The 20,434-nt window shown below is 37.7% G+C and overlaps 1 protein-coding gene across 1 annotated transcript in view; it reads right to left on the bottom strand.

Annotated features, from left to right (window-relative positions):
• The window catches only part of LOC144470399 (uncharacterized), a 386,375-nt gene that overhangs the window by 26,173 nt on the left and 339,768 nt on the right, over nt 1-20,434 (bottom strand). The window contains exons 8-9 of the mRNA XM_078181465.1: nt 12,670-12,951; nt 2,306-2,420 (exon numbers count right to left, since the gene is read on the bottom strand). Coding sequence (XP_078037591.1) covers nt 2,306-2,420; nt 12,670-12,951 — 397 coding nt within the window. The remainder of the gene's footprint in view (nt 1-2,305; nt 2,421-12,669; nt 12,952-20,434) is intronic.

Genomic DNA, 20,434 nt, shown 5'->3' with positions numbered 1-20,434 from the left:
CAACGCAGAGATACGACCGAATTGAGATACATCGCCGGGCCACATAAATCATCGGAATCGCGCTCGCGAATTTGGTGTTCTCAGCGTTCGCCCGGGAGACGCTGATCGGATTAATATTTCTTTGCGGGGGGAGGGGGCGAACCCTAGCAGCCCTCGTTTCCACGACGGCCATTTTGCTGTGCTCGAGGGCCGCCGGAAGAAGAGATCGGATTAGGCTACCGGAAATTGTTCCGCTGCTCGGCTGGGCTTTGTAGACTGCAATTAGTCGTTTGCCAGAATTGAGCGACTTTGGATACATTCGACATTTGTTGGAATCAATGGCGGCTTCGTGGTAATTAACATTTTACCGGTTGTTAGGTTTGAAACGTTTTTCGTGGGCTTTAAATAATAAAAAAGAAAATTTGATATGAACCTTGACGTTGATTTGAATTGTAATCTTGGTGTTGTGAGAAGTGAAATAATTTCTTGATTTAATAGAGAGTAGACTGTACATTTACAATGAGAATTAATAGATGAAATAACAAAGGATAAATATGTTAGAAAAATTGAAAGATATCGCTACCTTATCTTGAATTTATTAACCCTTTGCAGTCGAGCGGTGACTCCAAAGCAATACTATAATTATTACGTTCCAAAAGAATTTTTATATTATGTAAAATTATTAAAAGTATAACTGTTGTTGCACGAGTCGCAAGATTCAATTTCATATACATAGAATACATTTTGCTGTATGTCAGAGAAGTTATTTTAGAATTACAGTTAAAATGGCTTCGAGTGTAAGGGGTTAAAATTAATGAAATAGGAATCAGGTGTTTATTTAACCTCTTTTTAATTTTCTTTTAATTTTGCAATAATTTATTAATACACAGTTTGCAATCTCTACGTTTACAACAAAAGACAGTAAATATAATAAAGAGAAATTAAGAAAATTGGAGAAAATTATGTAAACACTTGAAAAAGCGAGAAGATTGAATTTTTTTAACTGCATTATTCCCTAAATAAATCAAAATTTTTATTGTAAAAATATCATAACAGTTCTCCAAAGCAATTATAAAATTAACGCAACAATTAAAAATCTCCTGTTCAATTTCTTCCATAAAATTGTTCAATAATAACACGTTTAAATATATCTATATAATAACTATTGTTAAAAAAACAATTATACAAAATTGTAAATCTCTAATTAATTATAACAAATCCAAAACTTTTCAACGCGTCACTATCTAAGCTTAATGAAATATTAAACGCGAGAGACGATGCACAAATATGCAATTTTGTATTCGAAGATCACGAATTTATTTTCCCCGCTGATGGAATCAAAATTACCGGTTAACAACGCTGCATACTCGCATAACGATGCAGTCGCGTATGCACAATAGCGTTTCGGGGCAAGTAACCACTGTCACGTGGATTCTGCGTAAGCAGATGTCACACGTCCGGCCGCTGAACATATCTACGTTAAAGTGCACGCAGCCCTGACAGTTAATATAACTCGGTCCGTTCCTTATGATTATAGCTAGGAAAGTGCACGCGAGAGAGAAAGGGACAAGAATACCGGCGGTGGAGAAGGGCGAAGAGGTGTGAAGCGGAGGAGAGAGAGAGAGATAACCGAATCGAGATACGTTCTCGAGTACATAAATCATCGAAATTATATTCATACTTCATATCACTTTGAATTTCCGTGTCGCCGCGCGGTCGTATCAGTGTCGTTTATTCCCTGCTCCGCGACAGGAAGAATGTCCGCCCTTTTCGAAATTATCGTCGAGCGTTCCTGTTCTATTACGAATTTAATTATATTCCGAATTCACCCTTTAAACTCGAGTGACGGCAATAAAATTATTTGATAATATTTCGAAATCATTTTTGTAGTAATAAAAATGGGATTTAGAAAATTGTTGTTTCGAGCGGTGATTCCGAGGCAGCATTAGAATTATTTGATGTTTCGAAACAATTTTTATAGTAATAAAGATGAGATTTATACAGGGAGAATGTCTGCCCTTTTCGAAATTATCGTCGAGCGTTCCTGTTCTATTGCGAATTTAATTATATTTCGAATTAACCCTTTGCATTAATAATTCTTGCATTAGAATTATTTGGTAATATTTTAAAACAATTTTTATAGTAATAAAGATGGGATTTAGAAAATTTTTGACACGAGTCAATTTTATAAGCACAGAATACACCGGCCACATAAAATGGTAATAGCATAATATAATAATATAAAATGAAAATAATATAACAGTATAAAACCACTGTGTACATTATAAACTGGTTAATTGCGTGTTAAAGAATTGTTAGAACTTACCAGTCGTTCTTTTCTGTATTATTTTCTCCTCGATGAGCGCCCTCACGCTGACAGATGCGGTCTGTAATGGCGGCCCGACAACCTCCTTCTTCTCGCTCTTCTTGTTCTCTGCATCCTGGAATTACAAACACAATTAAAAATATAAAAAATAAGTCAATATTATACAGACATATTTTACGATACACAGATTAACTTAAAATTGCTATTATAGATTATATTTCAATTGTAAAGATAGTTATAATTGGGAAAAGAAAATTACGAATTTTAATTATGAAGAACACAAAGAATTCAATAAAAATGCATTTCTTCTTTCATTAATTTTGTTAAATTGGAGAATTAAATATCGCAGTATTATTAGACGTACATAATGCCTTTTCTATTAAATGATTCATTTAATAATTTATATTATAAGTGCTCAAAATCCATAGTCTGACAATGTTCGCAAAAACTTACGAATATTTGATCAGATCATTAAATATGAAATGCTGGAATTTTATGATGAAATTATTAAGTATGAATTGCAAACTTAATGACCTAATGAATGAGATAATTGTAAAGGTTTGTAATATAAAACTATTTTTATTAAAAGTAGACACCCTTTCAGAAATTATATATAATATTGACTATAAATATAAGCTAATAAATATAAATTAATAAATATAAATTAATAAATATAAATTATATATTAATATATAATATATCATATATTAATATATGATACCACTGCCCATTAATACAAAAATAAAAACCTAACAAATCTCCAAAATAAAGCCAGAAATCTTGCTCATATTCTTCAATAATCAGAAAAGCCTAACAAAAAATTGATTTAAGTTTCTTCAAGAAGTCTATTTGATCAGCGTCGACCAATGGCAGAAGGGCGAGTGGAATCTGCAGAAGATGGACAACAGAGAATCCCCAGAATCTCAAAGATCTCGTTGAGCCAGGAAACTCGGTTCGGTACTGCGAACAAAGCCGCGTTGCGTAATAGAGAGGGATTCTCTCTACTTGACCTCGTCTAGAATTCGCAAATTGTCTTGGCTCTAATTGTACAGGGTCTCGTTACTCGAAGATCAATTAGAATGGCAGCTCATGCCTAAGTGCGCCAAGAGAAGTGCCGCGGGACGGCGAGGATCGGACATTTCCGTGGAGACGATGAGAGAGAAAGAGAGACGATGATAAGAGATAGAGAGGATACAGATAGAAAGAGAGATGATAAAGAGAGGAAGAGCGACGTTGAAGAGAGAAAAAGGGACGTTAAAGAGAGAAAGATAGATAGACGATAAAGAGAGAAAGACAGACGTTGAAGGGAGGAAGAGCAGTGTTGAAGAGAGAAAACGAGACGCTAAAGAGAGAAAGACAGACGATAGAAAGGATAAGAGAGATAGTAAAAACAGAAAGGGAGACGTTAGAGAGGAAAGAAAATGAATCTGGAAGAGTTCGAATTTAATTTTTGAAGACTGAAATGTAATTCGTGGAGCTAAGAATTCAATTTTGTAGAGTTAAGAGTGTAATTTTTAGAGCAAAAAAATTGAATTTTTAGAGCTATGAATACTTGTAAAGCTAAAAACTCAATTTCTAGAGCAAAAAATTCAATTTACAAAGTTTAAAATACTTGCAGAGTGAAAAATTCAATTTGTAGAGCAAACAATTGAATTTTTAGAGCTACAAATACTTGTAGAGCTAAAAGCTCAATTTGTAGTGCATTAAATCCATTTACAGAGCATAAAATATAATTTTTGAAGTTCAAAATTCATTTATGGAGCTGGAAATTCATTTGTAGAGCTAAATATTTAATTTGTAGACAGATAAATTAATTGAAAAAAAGTGAAATAACCAATAAATTAACTACGTTTAAAACTTAACTCGAAATGATCTTAACTTGAAATTGTCTTTATAATAAATTTAAGAAACAATGAATGCCAATATTAGTTAGCGAAGAACAACGTTCTCCGTTCCTCGCAATATGAAAAATATATGGCTTACTGCGATGCTAACCCACTGAATTGTTTCCACAGCAAAACAAAATCTGAAGCACATTCTACATATACCTCTGGTCAAAAATGAACGTTAAAAACTGTTCCACGTTCGGCCGAAAACAATTTGGTGCTGCAGACAACGTCAAAGGGAACCGCGTTGAAATTTTTGCGACGAGAAGCCCCGACCCCAAGCTCCGGGGAAAAAAAATCACGAATTCGTTTGCGTTTGGTCGCGTTCAAGTTTGGGAACTAAAAAATACACGTGTACAGCGAAAAAAATTTATGTTTAAAGATACTTTACGTGTATGGAACTAGAAATTTATTCGTAACGTGAAAGATTTAGAGAATGAATCTGGAAGGTTTCGAATTTAATTTTTGGAGACTGAAATGTAATTTGCAGAGCTGAGAATTCAATTTGTAGAGTTAAGAATGTCGATTTTAGGACCTAACAACTCATTTTTAAAAGCTAAAAGTTCAATTTTTAGAGTTTAAAATACTTGTAGAGCGAAGAATTCAATTTGTAGAGCAAAAAATTGAATTTTTAGAGTTTAGAACACTTGTAAAACGAAAAATTCAATTTGTAGAGCAAGAAATTGTATTTTTAGAGCTATAAATACTTGTAAAGCTGAAAACTCAACTTGTAGGGTAATAGTTCCATTTTTAGAGCTAAAAATTCTTTAATAAAGTCAAAATTCATTTATGAAACTGAAAATTTGATTTGCAGGACCAAGAGTTCATTTGTACAGTTAAAAATTCATTTGCAAAGCTAGAAATTTAATCTGTAGAGTGATATAATCATTTCTAGGGCTGGAAATATAATTCTTGGAGCCAAAAATTCATTTCTAGAGTTAATAATTCATTTATACAGTTAAGAATTAATTTTTAGACTTAAAATTTCATTTGTACAGCTAGAAATTGAATTTCCAGACCGATTGATCCATTTCTAGAGCACAAAATTTAATTTGCAAAGCTGAAGACTCATTTATAAAGATAAAAATTCATTTCTAAATCTAAAATCAATTTCTAGAGCTTCAATTGCATTCACAGTATTAAAATCTCAAGTCGAGAAGTTAAAAATTCGCGTGCAGAGCTAAAAATTCAATCTGCCACCCCAAAGCTCGATTCGTACATCGATCCACCCTCCGATTAATTCCCCCGTCATCGAACATAGCTCGCGGAAGTCTCGCAGCGCCTTGTGTCCCGTTCATCACCGGCCATTTCGTTAATCGGCAACGCGTCGCGCGCTGGACACACCGCCGCGATCGGGTATCCGTTGCAGATTGGTGGTCCCGATGAAACGAAGGGTTAATTGTCCCAGGCTTCGAACGGCGCGCGTCGGTAATTAGCACGCGTCCGCGTCGGACGAGTATATATCTTCGTCCCCGTTCGCGGATCCCCCCTTCGAGGAACCATGCATCACGGTACCGTGAGCACGGGACGGGCCTCGGCCGTCGACGACGCCGTCATCTTGATCAGCCCTTAATGGCGGGGTGGTAATCGGCGATCGTGATCGCGCGCTCCCCAATTTCCTATCTGTTACTTCGCCACGCGCCTTGCTCCGTGTTTCGAACTACGGCGTTATTTACTGTCGTCGGTTCGACTTTCCAGGGACGAAGTAGACGAGGATTTAACCCTTTGGCTACGGCAGACTTTGGCACGGCCGTAGTTTTTCGTTAGACACCCATTTCTGAGGAAGTATATTAAAATAAAATATTGAATTCTATTACATTGAACCAATATTACTTGAAGTGAACGATAATTTCAAGCTTTTTTTACAATATACAATAATTAATCAAATTTAATAATAAACGGGGGCGAAATTTGATCTTGACATCTATTGGCGCCTACAGGACCGTAATTAATATAAATATAATAATTAATAATTAATATAAAGTAAAAAAGCTATTTTAAGATTCGATTTTTTGACAAAATCTACACTGGACGAATACTTATGGTACTGACTGTATATAGAAGAGGATAAAATCTTAAATCTGCTCGTCTTAGAACCTTGAACACTTCGTTTCTGTGTCCTTCGTACAGTCAGCAACATCGCCGGATGTCTTGTGACGCGTACGCGCGTTTGTGTGCACACGTATATTGTTATATATAAATGTATGTATATCTATATATATATATATCACCTCTCACGAAATTGAACTCTGTCTTTGACGTGGCGTACCGCGTTCGCTTCATGAATATTGATCGGCGGCCGTTAATGCGCGAAATTGATTGCGGAACGCTCGCCGGCTACGACTCATCAATTCGATTCGTGTCGATTCCAGCCCCCGGACTCTCGACGACTTCCTTCCACGGTAATGCACCTGCAATTTTTTCTGCCAACCCTCTCGAACGTTTTCATTCGGAACCACGCGACCCCGTCGTCTCATCATCCCCTTTGCCAACCATTTCCGCGATTGCTGAATTTCTTCGCGCAGTGGATACTGTGTTGATCGATAACGGATCTAGTATTGCGAGTGTCGTTAATTTATTGTCTAAGAGCGTTAATTAATTTGTTGTTGATTTATTAATCTCTTAGAAACGATGTAATGGCAAGGTTGCAGTGGCGAACGCGAGTGTTGTCTTTTAAACGACCCGTCGCAATAATGGCTTTTGCGCATGTTTTGGGTTTTAAAGTATATTATATTCAATTGTATTATTAATTATTAGTGTAAATTGATAGAGGTGGAGCGTATGTATCATATTTTTAAGACAAATTGATATTTAAATCTGTTTAATTCAAGATTATTTAATTTAAGAAATTGCTAGAACTTTGAATAACAAATTATAATATTTAAGAAACTTTTCAATGGGTTTCTTTACATTAAATGGGTTTCTTTACATGAATTCGAAAAAAGGAGAATGTAGCGTCTCCGATAAACATTAATAATAACGAAATGGAAGCATGAAATGATAAACCAAATACACGGAATTATGCAGGAAGATCCACTGCTTCGATTCTATATAGAGAAAACAAATGCCAACATTGTTTAATATTATAATTTATTATTCAAAGTTTAGTAACTTGCCTGTCTATTTATTACATTTTGCAGTATTCTTATTTGTAGTTCTTACGCTGTATTTCCGAAGCTAGTTTTAAAAATGACTATTATTAAAATTATTCGTTACTCTAGTCGACGAATGTTATCGACAATAATAGTTTTTAATAACAATCTTGCATAATAAGAATTTTTATGTGCAATATATCTTTCCTGCTGTCTTCTCTAATTTCTTCCTTGCGCGTTTATATTTAAATTGTTTAGTAAAATGTCACTATATTAACAAGACAATTGAAGAATACATTCCTGTATCCACAGTGCTATTATTTTTATTTTACTGTATTTATTTACCTTCATTAAATGTTTATTATATAATATAATATATAATAAAAATATAAAGTGAGATTTAGAGAGAGATTGAGAGAAAAAGATAGAGATTGGAATAAAGCTAGAGAAAGAGAGATTGAGAGAAGGAGAGAGGGAGAGAGGGAGAGAGGGAGAGAGGGAGAGAGACAGAGAGGAGCGTTTATCTTCTAAACGCGAACGAACTCCAGCTCTATTTATCCGGGGATTAAGCGTTAATCGTTTCCATTGGCGGGCGACCGGGCGCGGCCAGCGCGTTTTCAGCAAACGTTTCCGCCGTTAACAAAATTTCGCTCGCGGTTGAAACCAGTCCGGCGAGCATTTTTGTATTACTTGAAACGTCGACGAATCCCTTAATCCCCTTTTCCCGAGTAACGTCAGCCGACAAAACCTTAAACCGCTCTCTCTCTCTCTCTCTCTCTCGTCCGGCGCAACAATTTCCGACCAGGGGGATTCAGACGCAGCTGCCAATTTTCACCGACATATTCCTCGCGGATCGGAGCTTTCGACCGTCCGCGCGCTCGCGTATATCCCCGCGTGTGCCTAGTTTTTGCGTTTTTACTACGTCAAGATGTCGACTTAAAAAACAAACGGAAATCGAACCGCTGAAACCGCTTAATCTCCGCGCGTTCGCTGTGCCGTCGTCTCCATTTTACCGTTTTTCTCGTCGAGAATTACCTCGCAGCGTTGCCTATTTATTTATTCGTTTATGTGATTTATTTATTTGTTTTAGATGTTATTTGAAGTGTTATTTATTCTGTTGTTTAACTTGTTATTTAACTTGTTCTTTATTTTGTAATTTAATCTGTTATTTCATCTGTCATTTAACCTGTGATTTAAATTGTTACTTAATCTGTTATAAAGATCTGTTATAAAAATGATCACGCCACGTTTTGAAATAATCAAATTTACTAATATTTAAAACATTGTTAAGAGCTATTATGTGTTACATTAGTCACGAAATTCAATTTTACGATGTATAAAATGCTCCAGGTTATATAAAATGGAAACGTTGTAAGTCTGAAGAAATATTTTGGATTTCCAGTTGAAACGGCTCTCCGGCTGCAAAGGGTTAAATGGCATCGCGCACGGCCGCCATCGCGGCCGAAATTCTCGCATTCCGGTAGAAGGGTTCAGGCGGGCGCACCTTCGGCAACGGTGCAGCGCAGCGTCGCACCAAATGGCGTATTCACTCGCTAGAAATCCGCGCATGGACCGGTCACCGTTCCTCCGTGAACCGTGAACGCGTGTGTCGGCGTTACACGTGACCCCCCGGTGAACACTCGCGGGACTTCTAATGCACGCGGTCCGTGAACAGGCATGCGGCCGCCATAAAGGCCTAGGCCGGCGCGAGCATGAATATGAATGTGTACACACAGATCAGAATGAATGGAACCGGACAGAGTCGCGTGAACGGAACGATGGACGCGGCGCCGCGTTGGATACGGCGGGATGCATGGTGAGGATGCGTGGCCGCTGCGTGCTCGCGAGCGGATTCCCCGAGCCGATTCTCTGGGAGCCGCGACGCCGAATCCCTCGATGAAAACTCGCCGAGAACGAGTGTGCTCCGCTCGGAAAATCCCTAGTCCGTAACCAGTCCAGATTCAATCTACATAATGGAGAAAGCTCGAGACAATGTTTGCACGGCGCGCACCCCGCCGCTCTTTCCCGTCTCTCGCCACCCCTCTAGGCTTCACTTCGGCCACACCCGCGCGCTCGGCTACCCTTCCACGGCTTCTACAAGCTTCCCGTCTCCACGGAATGCCAGGGGATCCGGTAGAACCAAAGAGCTTGTTAATGGGTTCATTTGGATTCGATCATCGCCTTGCCTTTCTTTCATCCACCCCTAGAGCCCCGCCGCTCCTCTCCTCCTACTCCTCATCCTGGTTCTCATCCTCCCCCTGGTCCTACTCTTCCTGCTGCTCCTCATCCTCCTCCTGCTTTTCCTCTTGGTCCTACTCTTCCTGCTACTCCTCATCCTCCTCCTGCTTTTCCTCTTGGTCCTACTCTTCCTCCTACTCCTCATCATGGTTCTCATACTCTCCTGGTCCTACTCCGCATCCTGGTTCCCATCCTCTTCTGGCCCTACTCCTCATCCTCGTTCTCATCCTCCCTCTGGTCCTACTCTTCCTCCTGTTCCTATTCCTCTTCCTCCTGGTCCTACTCCTCCTCTTGCTCCTACTCTTCCTCCTGGTCCCACTCTTCCTCTTGCTCCTACTTCTCCTCCTACTCTTTCCCCTGCTTCTATACTCTGATACTCCCTGATGATACTCTCTCCACGACGCGCGCGAGCCTTTACTCATTTACTCGTCCCAATTTGAGTCGTCCCGAGCTTGGAATGCGATTTGTAGAGGTAGAATGCAGTTTGTGGAGATAAGAATGTAATTTTTAAGATAGGGACGTCATTTTTAGAGTATAGAATTCAATTTTAGAGGAAGAAGTTCAATTTTTAGAGCTTAAAATTTAATTTTTAGAGCTAAGCATAGTGATAGGGATAAAAATTCAATTTTCAGAGCTTAAAATTCAATTTTTAGAGTTAAGAATACTAGTGTAGCCAAAAGCTCTGTTTGTAGAGCAAAAAATTCAAATATTTGGGTTTTAAAATACTTCAATAACAAAAAATACAATTTTTAGACATTAAAATACAATTTTTAAAGCAAAAAGTTCAATTTTATATAGCTTAAAATACTTGTACAGCAAAATATACAACTTTGGAAACTTAAAATACGATTTTTAGAGCAAAGAGTTCAATTTTGTGGAGCTTAAAATTCTTGTAGAGCAAAAGTTCAATCTCCATAGTAAAAAATTCAATTTTTATAGGTAAGAATACTTGTAGAGCTAAAACCTCAATTTGTATAGCTAAAGAATTCAATATTCAGAGCTTGAAGTTCTTATAAATGAAAATTTCAATTTTTGGAGCTAAGAGCACTTGCAGAACTGAAATCTCAATTTCTTTAGCAGTAAATCCATTTATAGAGTTTAAAATACAATTATTAGAGCTTGAAGTTTATCTATAGAGTTCGCAATCCATTTGTAGAGTTAAACACTCTTCTAGAGCTAGAGTCTCACCTTGTAGAGCAATAATTCTATTTGTAGAGTTGAAAGTTCATTCGCAGACTTAAGAATTCAAAAATATCGTTTGTAGAGCTCCAAATTTCCTTTTTGGTTTTTGGTTCGCATTTTTTATAGGTAGAATGTAAATTCTATACATTCACCTAGAAATTCGACACATTTCACACCCACATAATTCTCCCTCTCCAATCCAGAAACAAGCAAATCAAATCTCATCTCTCCGCATCATCCACGTTTCGTTTCATCCCCATAACTCGCGCCCGTACAACCCATCATGCAACCCTGAGCGATTCAGCGTGCCGTTGATTTCCGTCGCGTGACTCTCTACGTCGATTCGACGGACGCCGAGACGAAAATTACAGAGAACCCGGGTCTCCGCTTACACCTCTTCGAGCAGTCGCGAGAAGAATTTCCGCGAAGTTTAGCGGCGTTCACGGGTTCGGCGACATTACCATATGAATTCGCAATCCGAGGAGCCGGCGCGGCTGCTCTCTCTCTCTCTCTCTCTCGTCGCGTAATCAAGCCGTGATTTCATCGGGAATCTTAACCCGGCGGGCGCTCGGGTGTCAGCCCTGCGCGGCCGCCTGAAATGTAATCAACCGGCGATTTCGCGACGAGCCTCGGTCGGTTACGGTGCACCATGCATTTTCGCGCGATAATCGTCTCGCGCGCGACGCGATATGAGCGGGAATGAGCGGAGAAAAAATGGGGGACAAGCGGAGGAGAAATCGCTCGACGATCCCGGGAAGAGATCCGCTCGGAGCTAGCACGCCCATACTTTTCCGCTTCGGCGGAACCGTGAGCGGAAAGACCGAGAGGCTCTTAACGCTGGGCTCACGAAGCGCATTCTCAATTTTAGATATATTAACATAGATATAGATAGTCTAATGTCTCAGTACCACAAACTAGAATTACTTCTCAATAATGATTTTCGAAAATGAATTTAACATCGTTTTCACTGAATTTTGCACTAAGATATATTTTTGAAAAATAATATAAATATCAATGAATACAAAAAGAAGATCTATATAAATTGATATATGAAATGATATATCATATATTAAGTGATATATCACATATCGCATCCTTGATCATATATTAAATGATATATCACATATTGTATGTTGTATTATATATTAAGTGATATACGACATATCATATACTGTATGATATATTGACTGATGTATCACATATCTAATATTTCATTATCACAAGTCAGGATTGAATTACTTCTCAATAATAATTTCATATTCCAAAATTAATTTAACGTTATTTTCACTAAATTTCGCACTAATATATATTCTAGAAAAATAATATAAATATAAATGAATATAACAAAAAGATCTATATAAATTTGGACATCCTAATATCTCAATCTTATATGCTATATCGCATATTAAGTGATATATCTCAATCTTATATGCTATATCGCATATGAAGTGATATATCTCAATCTTATATACTATATCATATATTAAGTGATATATCAAATATTGTATGCTATCATTGTATCAGATGTAGAATGATATATCATATATCATATACTATACCATATATTAAACAATATATCACATATCTTATGCTATATCATATATTACATGATACATCATATGCTATATCATACATCAAACGTTACATTACATATTAATATTATATCATATATCATCAATATCATCAATATCTCAACATCATATATTATTCCATATAAACTAGTAAAATATCGAGAAATCGCAATTTTATTTTAATATATCAGAATAAAATTGTGGTGTGTGATATTTTCTTTCTTTTAATTTTATTTCAATTTACCAGAACTATAATTCTGGTTTGCTGATATTATCCTAGTTTGAATTTTATTTCAATTTACCAGAATGAAATTAAAACAACGAAATGAAAGTACGGCGATGTGTCAATTTAATGAAAGGTACAGTGGAATATGAAAGTACAGCGGAAAGCTTACCTTTTTGAAGTAACCACCATGGAGTCGCATGTGACCATTCAATGCCGGTATGTTCTTGAACTTTCGATGGCAGAGATTGCACTCGACCGGTTTCGCGTCGGGCTGTGGCTTATTGGTGGCGGTAACGGTGCCAGGAGATGCCGTGTTACCCGGCGATGGACTGCTCTTACCAACAGTCGCGCTCCCAGGTGAATTGGCTTGCGCGTGTTGCTGCTGATGCTGCTGCTGTGACTGTTGCTGCTGCTGCTGTTGAGCCTGTTGCTGTGCCTGCTGCTGCTGTTGCTGCAATCACAGATCAATACCGCTAATTAATATCATTGGTTCTACTGCTGAATTCATTTCGTTAATTATTTCAATCGCGAGAAGATTTTATGAATTTTTAAAAATGCTTCGATGCAATTAGAAGTACATTCAAAGTGCAGGTCTTTTCTTCTATTTTATAAATGGAATTGATTTATTCCAAAAATGGTATTTAACAAATGATATTTAAAAATGGTACCTAATTTCATTGATTTAAAAAATGGTACCTAATTTCATTGATTCCAAAAATGAAACCTAAATTCATTGATTCCAAAATATGGAACCTATATTGATGGATTTCAAAAATGGAACCTTAGTTTATTAATTCCAAAAATGGAACCTATATTAATTAATTTTAAAAATGGAACCTAAATTGAATAAATCCAAAAATGGCTTCCAATTTAACTTATTCCAAAAGTGGAACCTAAATTTATTGATTCCTGAAAATCAAAACTGCTGAAAAATAAAAGCAGAGTAAACTAATTTAAAAAAATTAATTTAGAAATATTTTATAAAATAAATATGCGCTCTTGAATCATACACGACTCTATTTTGAAAATAGTTAATTATTTCACATAAGAATTAAAAGAAATTGTGGAGAAACAAATATGAAATTCGATAGATATTCCCATACAACGTCCCAAAGGCACTTTCGCTTGATTCTGACTAACAATACGCGGATCTGCATAAAAGTCCGCGGCTTGATCATCCCCTATGAAGTATCCTCGAGTAACATTTCGCAACGAACCGGGGGACGTCGACGACGTTGGCGTTAACGAAGCTCCAACAGACGGAGAGGAGGACACTTCTTTGACACCTTTGTCGGACGATTAACAGAAACATCCCGCGCGTGCCCGAGCACCCTCCTCCTCCTGGCACCCGGTAACTTTGAAGGAATCGAGTGCGCTCGAGGACGCGATTACCATGAAATAAAATATTCGATGAAAATCTCTTGAATTCATCGTTCTCGCCTCAGCCGGCGCGATAAAGACGCTTTTGTGTTCCCCCGGTTCTTTTCCGCCTGTTTCTTTCGACGCGTCGCGAAATTTATTCATCTTCTCGCGTTTGAGGGAAGATCCCTGGGCAAGGAGGACCGGTTGAGAAGAAAGGATAACGTACTGCAACGCCGTGTTGAAGCGCTCTTTACCTTCGACGGTTTTGCTTTAAGCTTTTCCGTGGAAAAATAAGCGTTGCTGGAGGAGACAAATGAACGAGCGTTAAGAGACTTCCGTCGAAAATTCGAAATAATTCAGACGGATGCCTGCATGTATGTGTATATTTGTGTATTTAGTTTATTTGTAATTTCAATATTTGGTGAGGAGATTGCTGATATATTTGGTGGCAAGTGGTTTGATTTTTTCGAGGGTGTATTATAATGTTAGAGGGAGGAGGGTGGGGATTGTGGATAATGGAGGATATATGTTAATAATGTAATGAAATTTATATGGTGTGTGTAATATAGCGAGATATGTATAATATATGTGATATAATAAGATGTATATAATATATATAATATAACAAGATCTGCATAATATATCTAATATAGCAAGTTATATAATATATACATATAATATAAAACTTATATATAATACATCTAGGACAACAAAATATATATAATAAATCTACTATAGAAAATATATATAAATATATTATACACACAAAACTACATTTATATTAATTTCTTCCAAGAAGGAGATTTGATTTTCAGAGTTCCTTTACAATTTTCATAAATCACTGTCTACATCATTCGTTTTCAGATTGTAATTAAGTTGTAATTTACTCATCTGGGCAAAATTTCAACCCTGTAATTTATCTCTGGGGGTAATTACAAGGTAAATTAGATCGCAAGCTTTTCCGCCCATTTGCCTACCTTGGTAGCTTTTTAAAATAATAATAAAAAAAATATGGCTCACTTTGTAATATATCAAAATAAGTACATCATCATGTTGTAGACTTCTCTTTAGGTTTTTTGGTTATAGAAAAGCAAAGAAGATTAGAAGATTGAAGAGATTTTTAGAAAACTGAAATATGGGTAATTTTTTATTAACTGTCTGATAAGATATTATCATAAGCAATGTTATCTATTTTTCTTAAACATTTTGGTTAAAAGAGTTAAAATGAATGGATAAATTACAAAGTTGAAACAAAGATGAGTTTCTTTTGGTCAGTTATTTAATAGTATAATAATCATTGGAAATCCTTTAAGAGCAATTTTGACAACCCTAACCGCCTATATTTGTTTAATATCACGCGTCGAAAGTTACTTTATTAAGTTACTTATTTTATTTTCCACCAAAAATGAATAATTCCACATGAACATCACAGAGTGATACAGACAGAAATAAAATAGTAAATCAATGTTATTTTACAATAATTGAAAATATCTATTTTATCTAATTTAAATCTAGATTTATCTATTCTATCTAAAACTCACGCTTTTCAAATAATCAATCCCTATCACCTAGAGCCAACCAAATCTCAAAAATCCATCAAAAGATGCTCGAAACAACAGCGAACAACGCGCGATTTCGAAAGTCGACCGCGCCGACAACGCGCTAAAATCCGACCGCGGGAATGCGCGAAACAATTTCCGTGGCCGCTGTTCTCGGCGCGGCAACTTCTCCGCTGTTTTGCTGCAAGAAAATTGAAATTCCTGAAGCCGCGACGTCGTACACCCCCATAGACTAGGCCCGAGGGATTAAGGGGGGGGGAGAGGATCGCGAAACCCGCTGGCGACCGGCCCCGTTCGAGAATTTAGCGCGCGACGTAATAAAAATTCTAATAAAACCGTTTGCTGCTTTTCTGCGGGCGTTTTCACCGTTTCATTCTACGAAGACGAAGAAGTGGGGGCTGAAGGGGTTAGTCGGGTGCGGGGGATGATGCGTGATAACAATATGGTTGCCCCGGAGCACGCGGAATTCCTTCTGGCCCCCGGTTAAGCCCTCTCGAGAGGGCTGAACACCGTTCCTCTTCCGGCTGCTTCGAGCGGCGCGGAAACTCTGGAACTTCGTAAACGTTGAACGCGCGGGGGAGAGCGGGAGGGGTGGCAACGGACACTGGAATAGCTAAGTGCAGATCGAGAGAACGATGCGCCTTGTTACGCGGGCATAACGTTCCGTAATTTTCATCTTGCTCCCGTGGTATACACCGCGCAAACACCCCGGGGTAAATACTCGCGCGTACTACGCGTGTTTTTCCGCTCGTTCGAGTTTATTCTATTTCGTTTCTGTTAAGGCAAGAGGTTTAGAGATGACTTTATGATATGGTCGACCATCCGTGAGTTTTTCAGCAATTCGTTCAGGGCTATCGCAGTTTCTTTAGCGGACCGGTCTGCAGCCAACATGTGCCACATCAAATTAAATAGATTTCAGGATGACGAAGGTCGTGCCATCATTTAGTCTCCCAGGTCATGTCTGGCCAATGTAGTGGTCACTTCTGGTCATCCTAGTCGTCATGTCCAGCTATCCTAGTGTTTACTTCTGGTCATTCTAATAGTCCTGTTTGACTATCATAGTTGTCATGTCTGACTATCCTAGTGGTCATGTCTGACTATCCTAGTGGTCATGTCTGACTATCCTAGTGGTCATGTCTGGTCACCCTAGTGGTCACTTCTGGTCATTCTAGTCATCATGTCTGGCTATTCTAGTGGCCACTTCTGTTCATTCTAGTTTTTATGTTTGGCTATCCTTTTATTTAGTCCCATATCAGTGAGTGGCCCTTCGAACTAGTCGGCACCAAGTTAAATATTCAGAGGATCTCGATCATCCATCTAACGAGTCCTCAACAGTTCCGTTTCCTTTCTTCTTTTTTCATCGTCCGAACGCCATGATCAACGCCGCTTTCGCGCCAATAACGAGAATTTACGCTCGCCGGAGGAACGAACTTTTACCGGACGGATTAATTAATTGGTTCGAACGCGTGCTATTTTCGGGGATATGGAGCATGGCGTGTGAGAATGGAGCAAGTTTCAGGGAAGTTTGTAGATTGATCGATTCGATAATAAATCGACTGCGTAAGAAGCGCGTGATCGAGGATATAGAAAGAGAACTATACTGGACCTTTCGGTTAAATAAAATTGTTTAGAATAGAGTATACAGAATTGCTCTTAGACAATGCGGCTAGTTATTACAAACGTCAACTTAGGAACCTATAAGAATAGTAATTAGAATAATAATATAAAAAGCCGTAAAATAATTCTAAGAAAAAGACACCTTACAGAGTGACCTTAAGCCTTTGAACCATGACTGTTTCCACGCTACGTTTATTAGCACTTATTTGTCCTTAATACTGTCCTGAATAGGACCAGATAATTTTTGTATTTTGTATTTCCTTTATTTACTTTCGTTTCTCGACTTTAAAAACAGAACAATTCAATTTGAATTCGATTTAGAAGAAATTAATAATTGATTAATTTACTAGGTCTTGCGTGGAATCTTTATCACGAGTCTGACTTGTTAATATAGCGCAAGGGGTTAACAAAGCAATTTCCCAAGTTATCGTTTCTCTGAATTCAAATTAATAACATAAATTCATAACTTAAATTAACACCTCAAATTACCAATTTAAATTAAAACCTTAAATTAACACCTCAAATCAACACCTTAAATTAACAACTTAAATCAACACCCCAAATCTATAACTTAAATCAACAATTCAAATTAAAACCTTAAATTGACACCTCAAATTAACAATTTAAATTAACAACTTACATAAACACATCCTCGTTAGAATAAATAACACTCCAACAACGATACAACCGACGTTCGACCAATGCTTCAACGGCGCTCGATCGATTCTTTGCCGAGTACGCGGCAATTTCGCTATCATTAATCAGCTAATGCTATCATACATGATGCCTAATTATGGCGATTCAATACAGGAACGTATGATTTATCGCGCGCGATAATGAACACCGTGCTGTTCTATTAATAATCCGCGCATACGAAGCAAACTCGCGCGCGATCGATCACGATTTTTGTATCGGCGTAAGAACCGTATCTCGGCGTCGTTTAACCCTTTTATGAGCGAGAGGCGACTCTCGGTCGCCACAGCGTTTCGCTAATATAATTCTATATAAATCATGTTTGTGTTATGTACGAATTAAGGTAATTGTATGTAAATTATATAATCGTACACAATTGCATATACAGTCAGTCCCATAAGTATTCGTACCCTCATTGCTTACAAGAGAAATCTGTTGAAATCAAGGGGATGCGTGTAAAATTCTGCAATAATCTTTTTAGTAGTCGTATATAAAATATATTTGTATCATATACAAATGAAAATAATTTATATCTAGCAAGACACTCGACACATTTGACAAAAATCGCCTCGTTCTGTTTCGCTCACTCCATCGAAAGAGTCGTCGTCTGGAAAGGGTTAAACGCGACGAAAAAAAAAAGATAGAAAATCGTTCGCGGAATTCGACGTAACGGTTGAATTATTAAACGATGTAACAAAAGCCGGCGCGACGTTTATTCGGGCAAACGAACGGATTGTATCATGCGCGCGCGCGCGCGCGATCAATGATGAAATGCGATTTATAAAAAGTTCGCCCGGCTGTTTGGATTATTAAAACGCCGAAAGAATTGATTGCGCAAATAAATAAACTGGACGCATTAAACGCGGAGGGGCAAGGAGGGGAGGGTGGGAGAGAGGAGAGGGAAGAGGGGGGAAGGTGGAAAAAAATATGCGCTGTTTATTCTGCACGCGAGGCGGATTTATTTACGCGATCAACGGGGATACGCGTTTAATAAAATTGATTAAAACTCTGCCCGGGCCGGGGGAGCGCGACGCTTTTTATTTCGCTGGCTGTTTTGCATGTTCGCGCGGGGTACCGGGGCGAGTTTCGACAATGCGAGCACAGCGCGACGCACGGTATTGAATAATTATTAATTGGGCGCCGTGCGATTTTATTTGTTCGCGACGAGACGCGATTAACCCTTTGTCGGGCCGGACGCACGGGACACGCTCTTTGTCGAGCGCGAGGGGGCGTGGTATTGTTTGTAAGAAAATTATCTTGGGCGCGTGTGTTAAATTATGTTGGACGTGTTTATTGTTTAACTAAATTATTCTTTAAATAAATTATTTGTTGTCCAATTAAATTCCGGTATTGTATTTCGATTTCATTTGTCGATAGCAGTTCATTGTTTCACGTTTTCATTATTTTCGAGAAATGTATTTTAAAATACCTTCCATTTTAACCCTTTCATATTTTGAAATAATCTTTACCAAACTGACCTGGACAAATGCGGTAGGTTATGTAGATTATAAGTTTGAAATATTATTAACTATTGTATAAAAGGAAGAAAATTGAATATAAATAAGTGTAAGAGAGAGAGGGTCTGTAACCGATTCGTGACGCGTCATCTTTAAAAAATTATAACTTTTAAACTAGACTATATAGGAACGCGATGTTTCCACGGTTATTTAAATAAAACTATGTAGAAAATACCATTTTTTACTGGAACACGGAGATTATGTTAGTGCAAAAGTTATGCTTTGTCAAATATAGGTAATTTTCTTAAATTCGTCACATATCAGGCCTTGATACATATTTTATATTTCGTTACTAACGACTCTAAACAAGTATATGATATTTTATTACAAAAGTATGATCCTTATAATACAAAAAGAGACTAAGCAAAAATGTAAAATAGAATGAGCAACAATTTTCCAAGTAAACGAAAAGTTTAGACGAAATGTTCTACTCTCAAAAAACGCGACTTTAAACGCTCTCTCATAATTTCTTCGCATTAATAATCAATAGATCCTCGTAAATCACTACTAATCGAATACTGATCAATTTGGAAAGTCGACGTTCTCGTTAAATAACACGGAATTCTTCGAAACGAATCACCGCGAGCGGCGGAACGCGAAACAGTCGCGGCCGATTGCGCGCCGATCGCGTCGGCGGCGCTTCAAACGAAAATTAATCTTCATTTAATTTCAGTGTAATTCCGCGGGCCGTTAATTTACAGCGTGCCGCGGCCCCCGTCAGGCGAACTTGATTGATTCCGAAAGTGGGCGCGCGGATTCATTAACCGTTGAATTTGCACGACAAACTCGAGTTCGATCGATTCGAGCGCGTGTCGCGCCGCTCTCGGACGATTTTCTTAGGTCAGAGCAAAATGCAAAAAAATATTGTTTGCTAACAAACAATGACACATTATAAATAACTTTAACCTAGTAAATCATGACGAAATTAAGACTGCATTATTCTATTTAAGAAAAATTCTACTATCTTCAAATCTCAATATATATAACCCTAATTTCGTTTAATTTCCCACAGTAACATTCGCCTTTCTAAACCAACCAATCACTTCCTTCTACACATTTCTCTGATACAAAAAGAAAGAAACAAACGAACAACAAATTTTGGATCCTCAATATATAAAAGACACCCCATACATCCTATTCCCCAAAGCAATCGAGCAACGTCGTCTAAATCGAACATCAAACACTC

Source organism: Augochlora pura, chromosome 1 (assembly GCF_028453695.1).
Source record: "Augochlora pura isolate Apur16 chromosome 1, APUR_v2.2.1, whole genome shotgun sequence".
Lineage (NCBI taxonomy): Eukaryota > Metazoa > Arthropoda > Insecta > Hymenoptera > Halictidae > Augochlora > Augochlora pura.
Note: the sequence above shows the minus strand (reverse complement) of the source record. Positions and strands in the feature narration are given on the sequence as shown.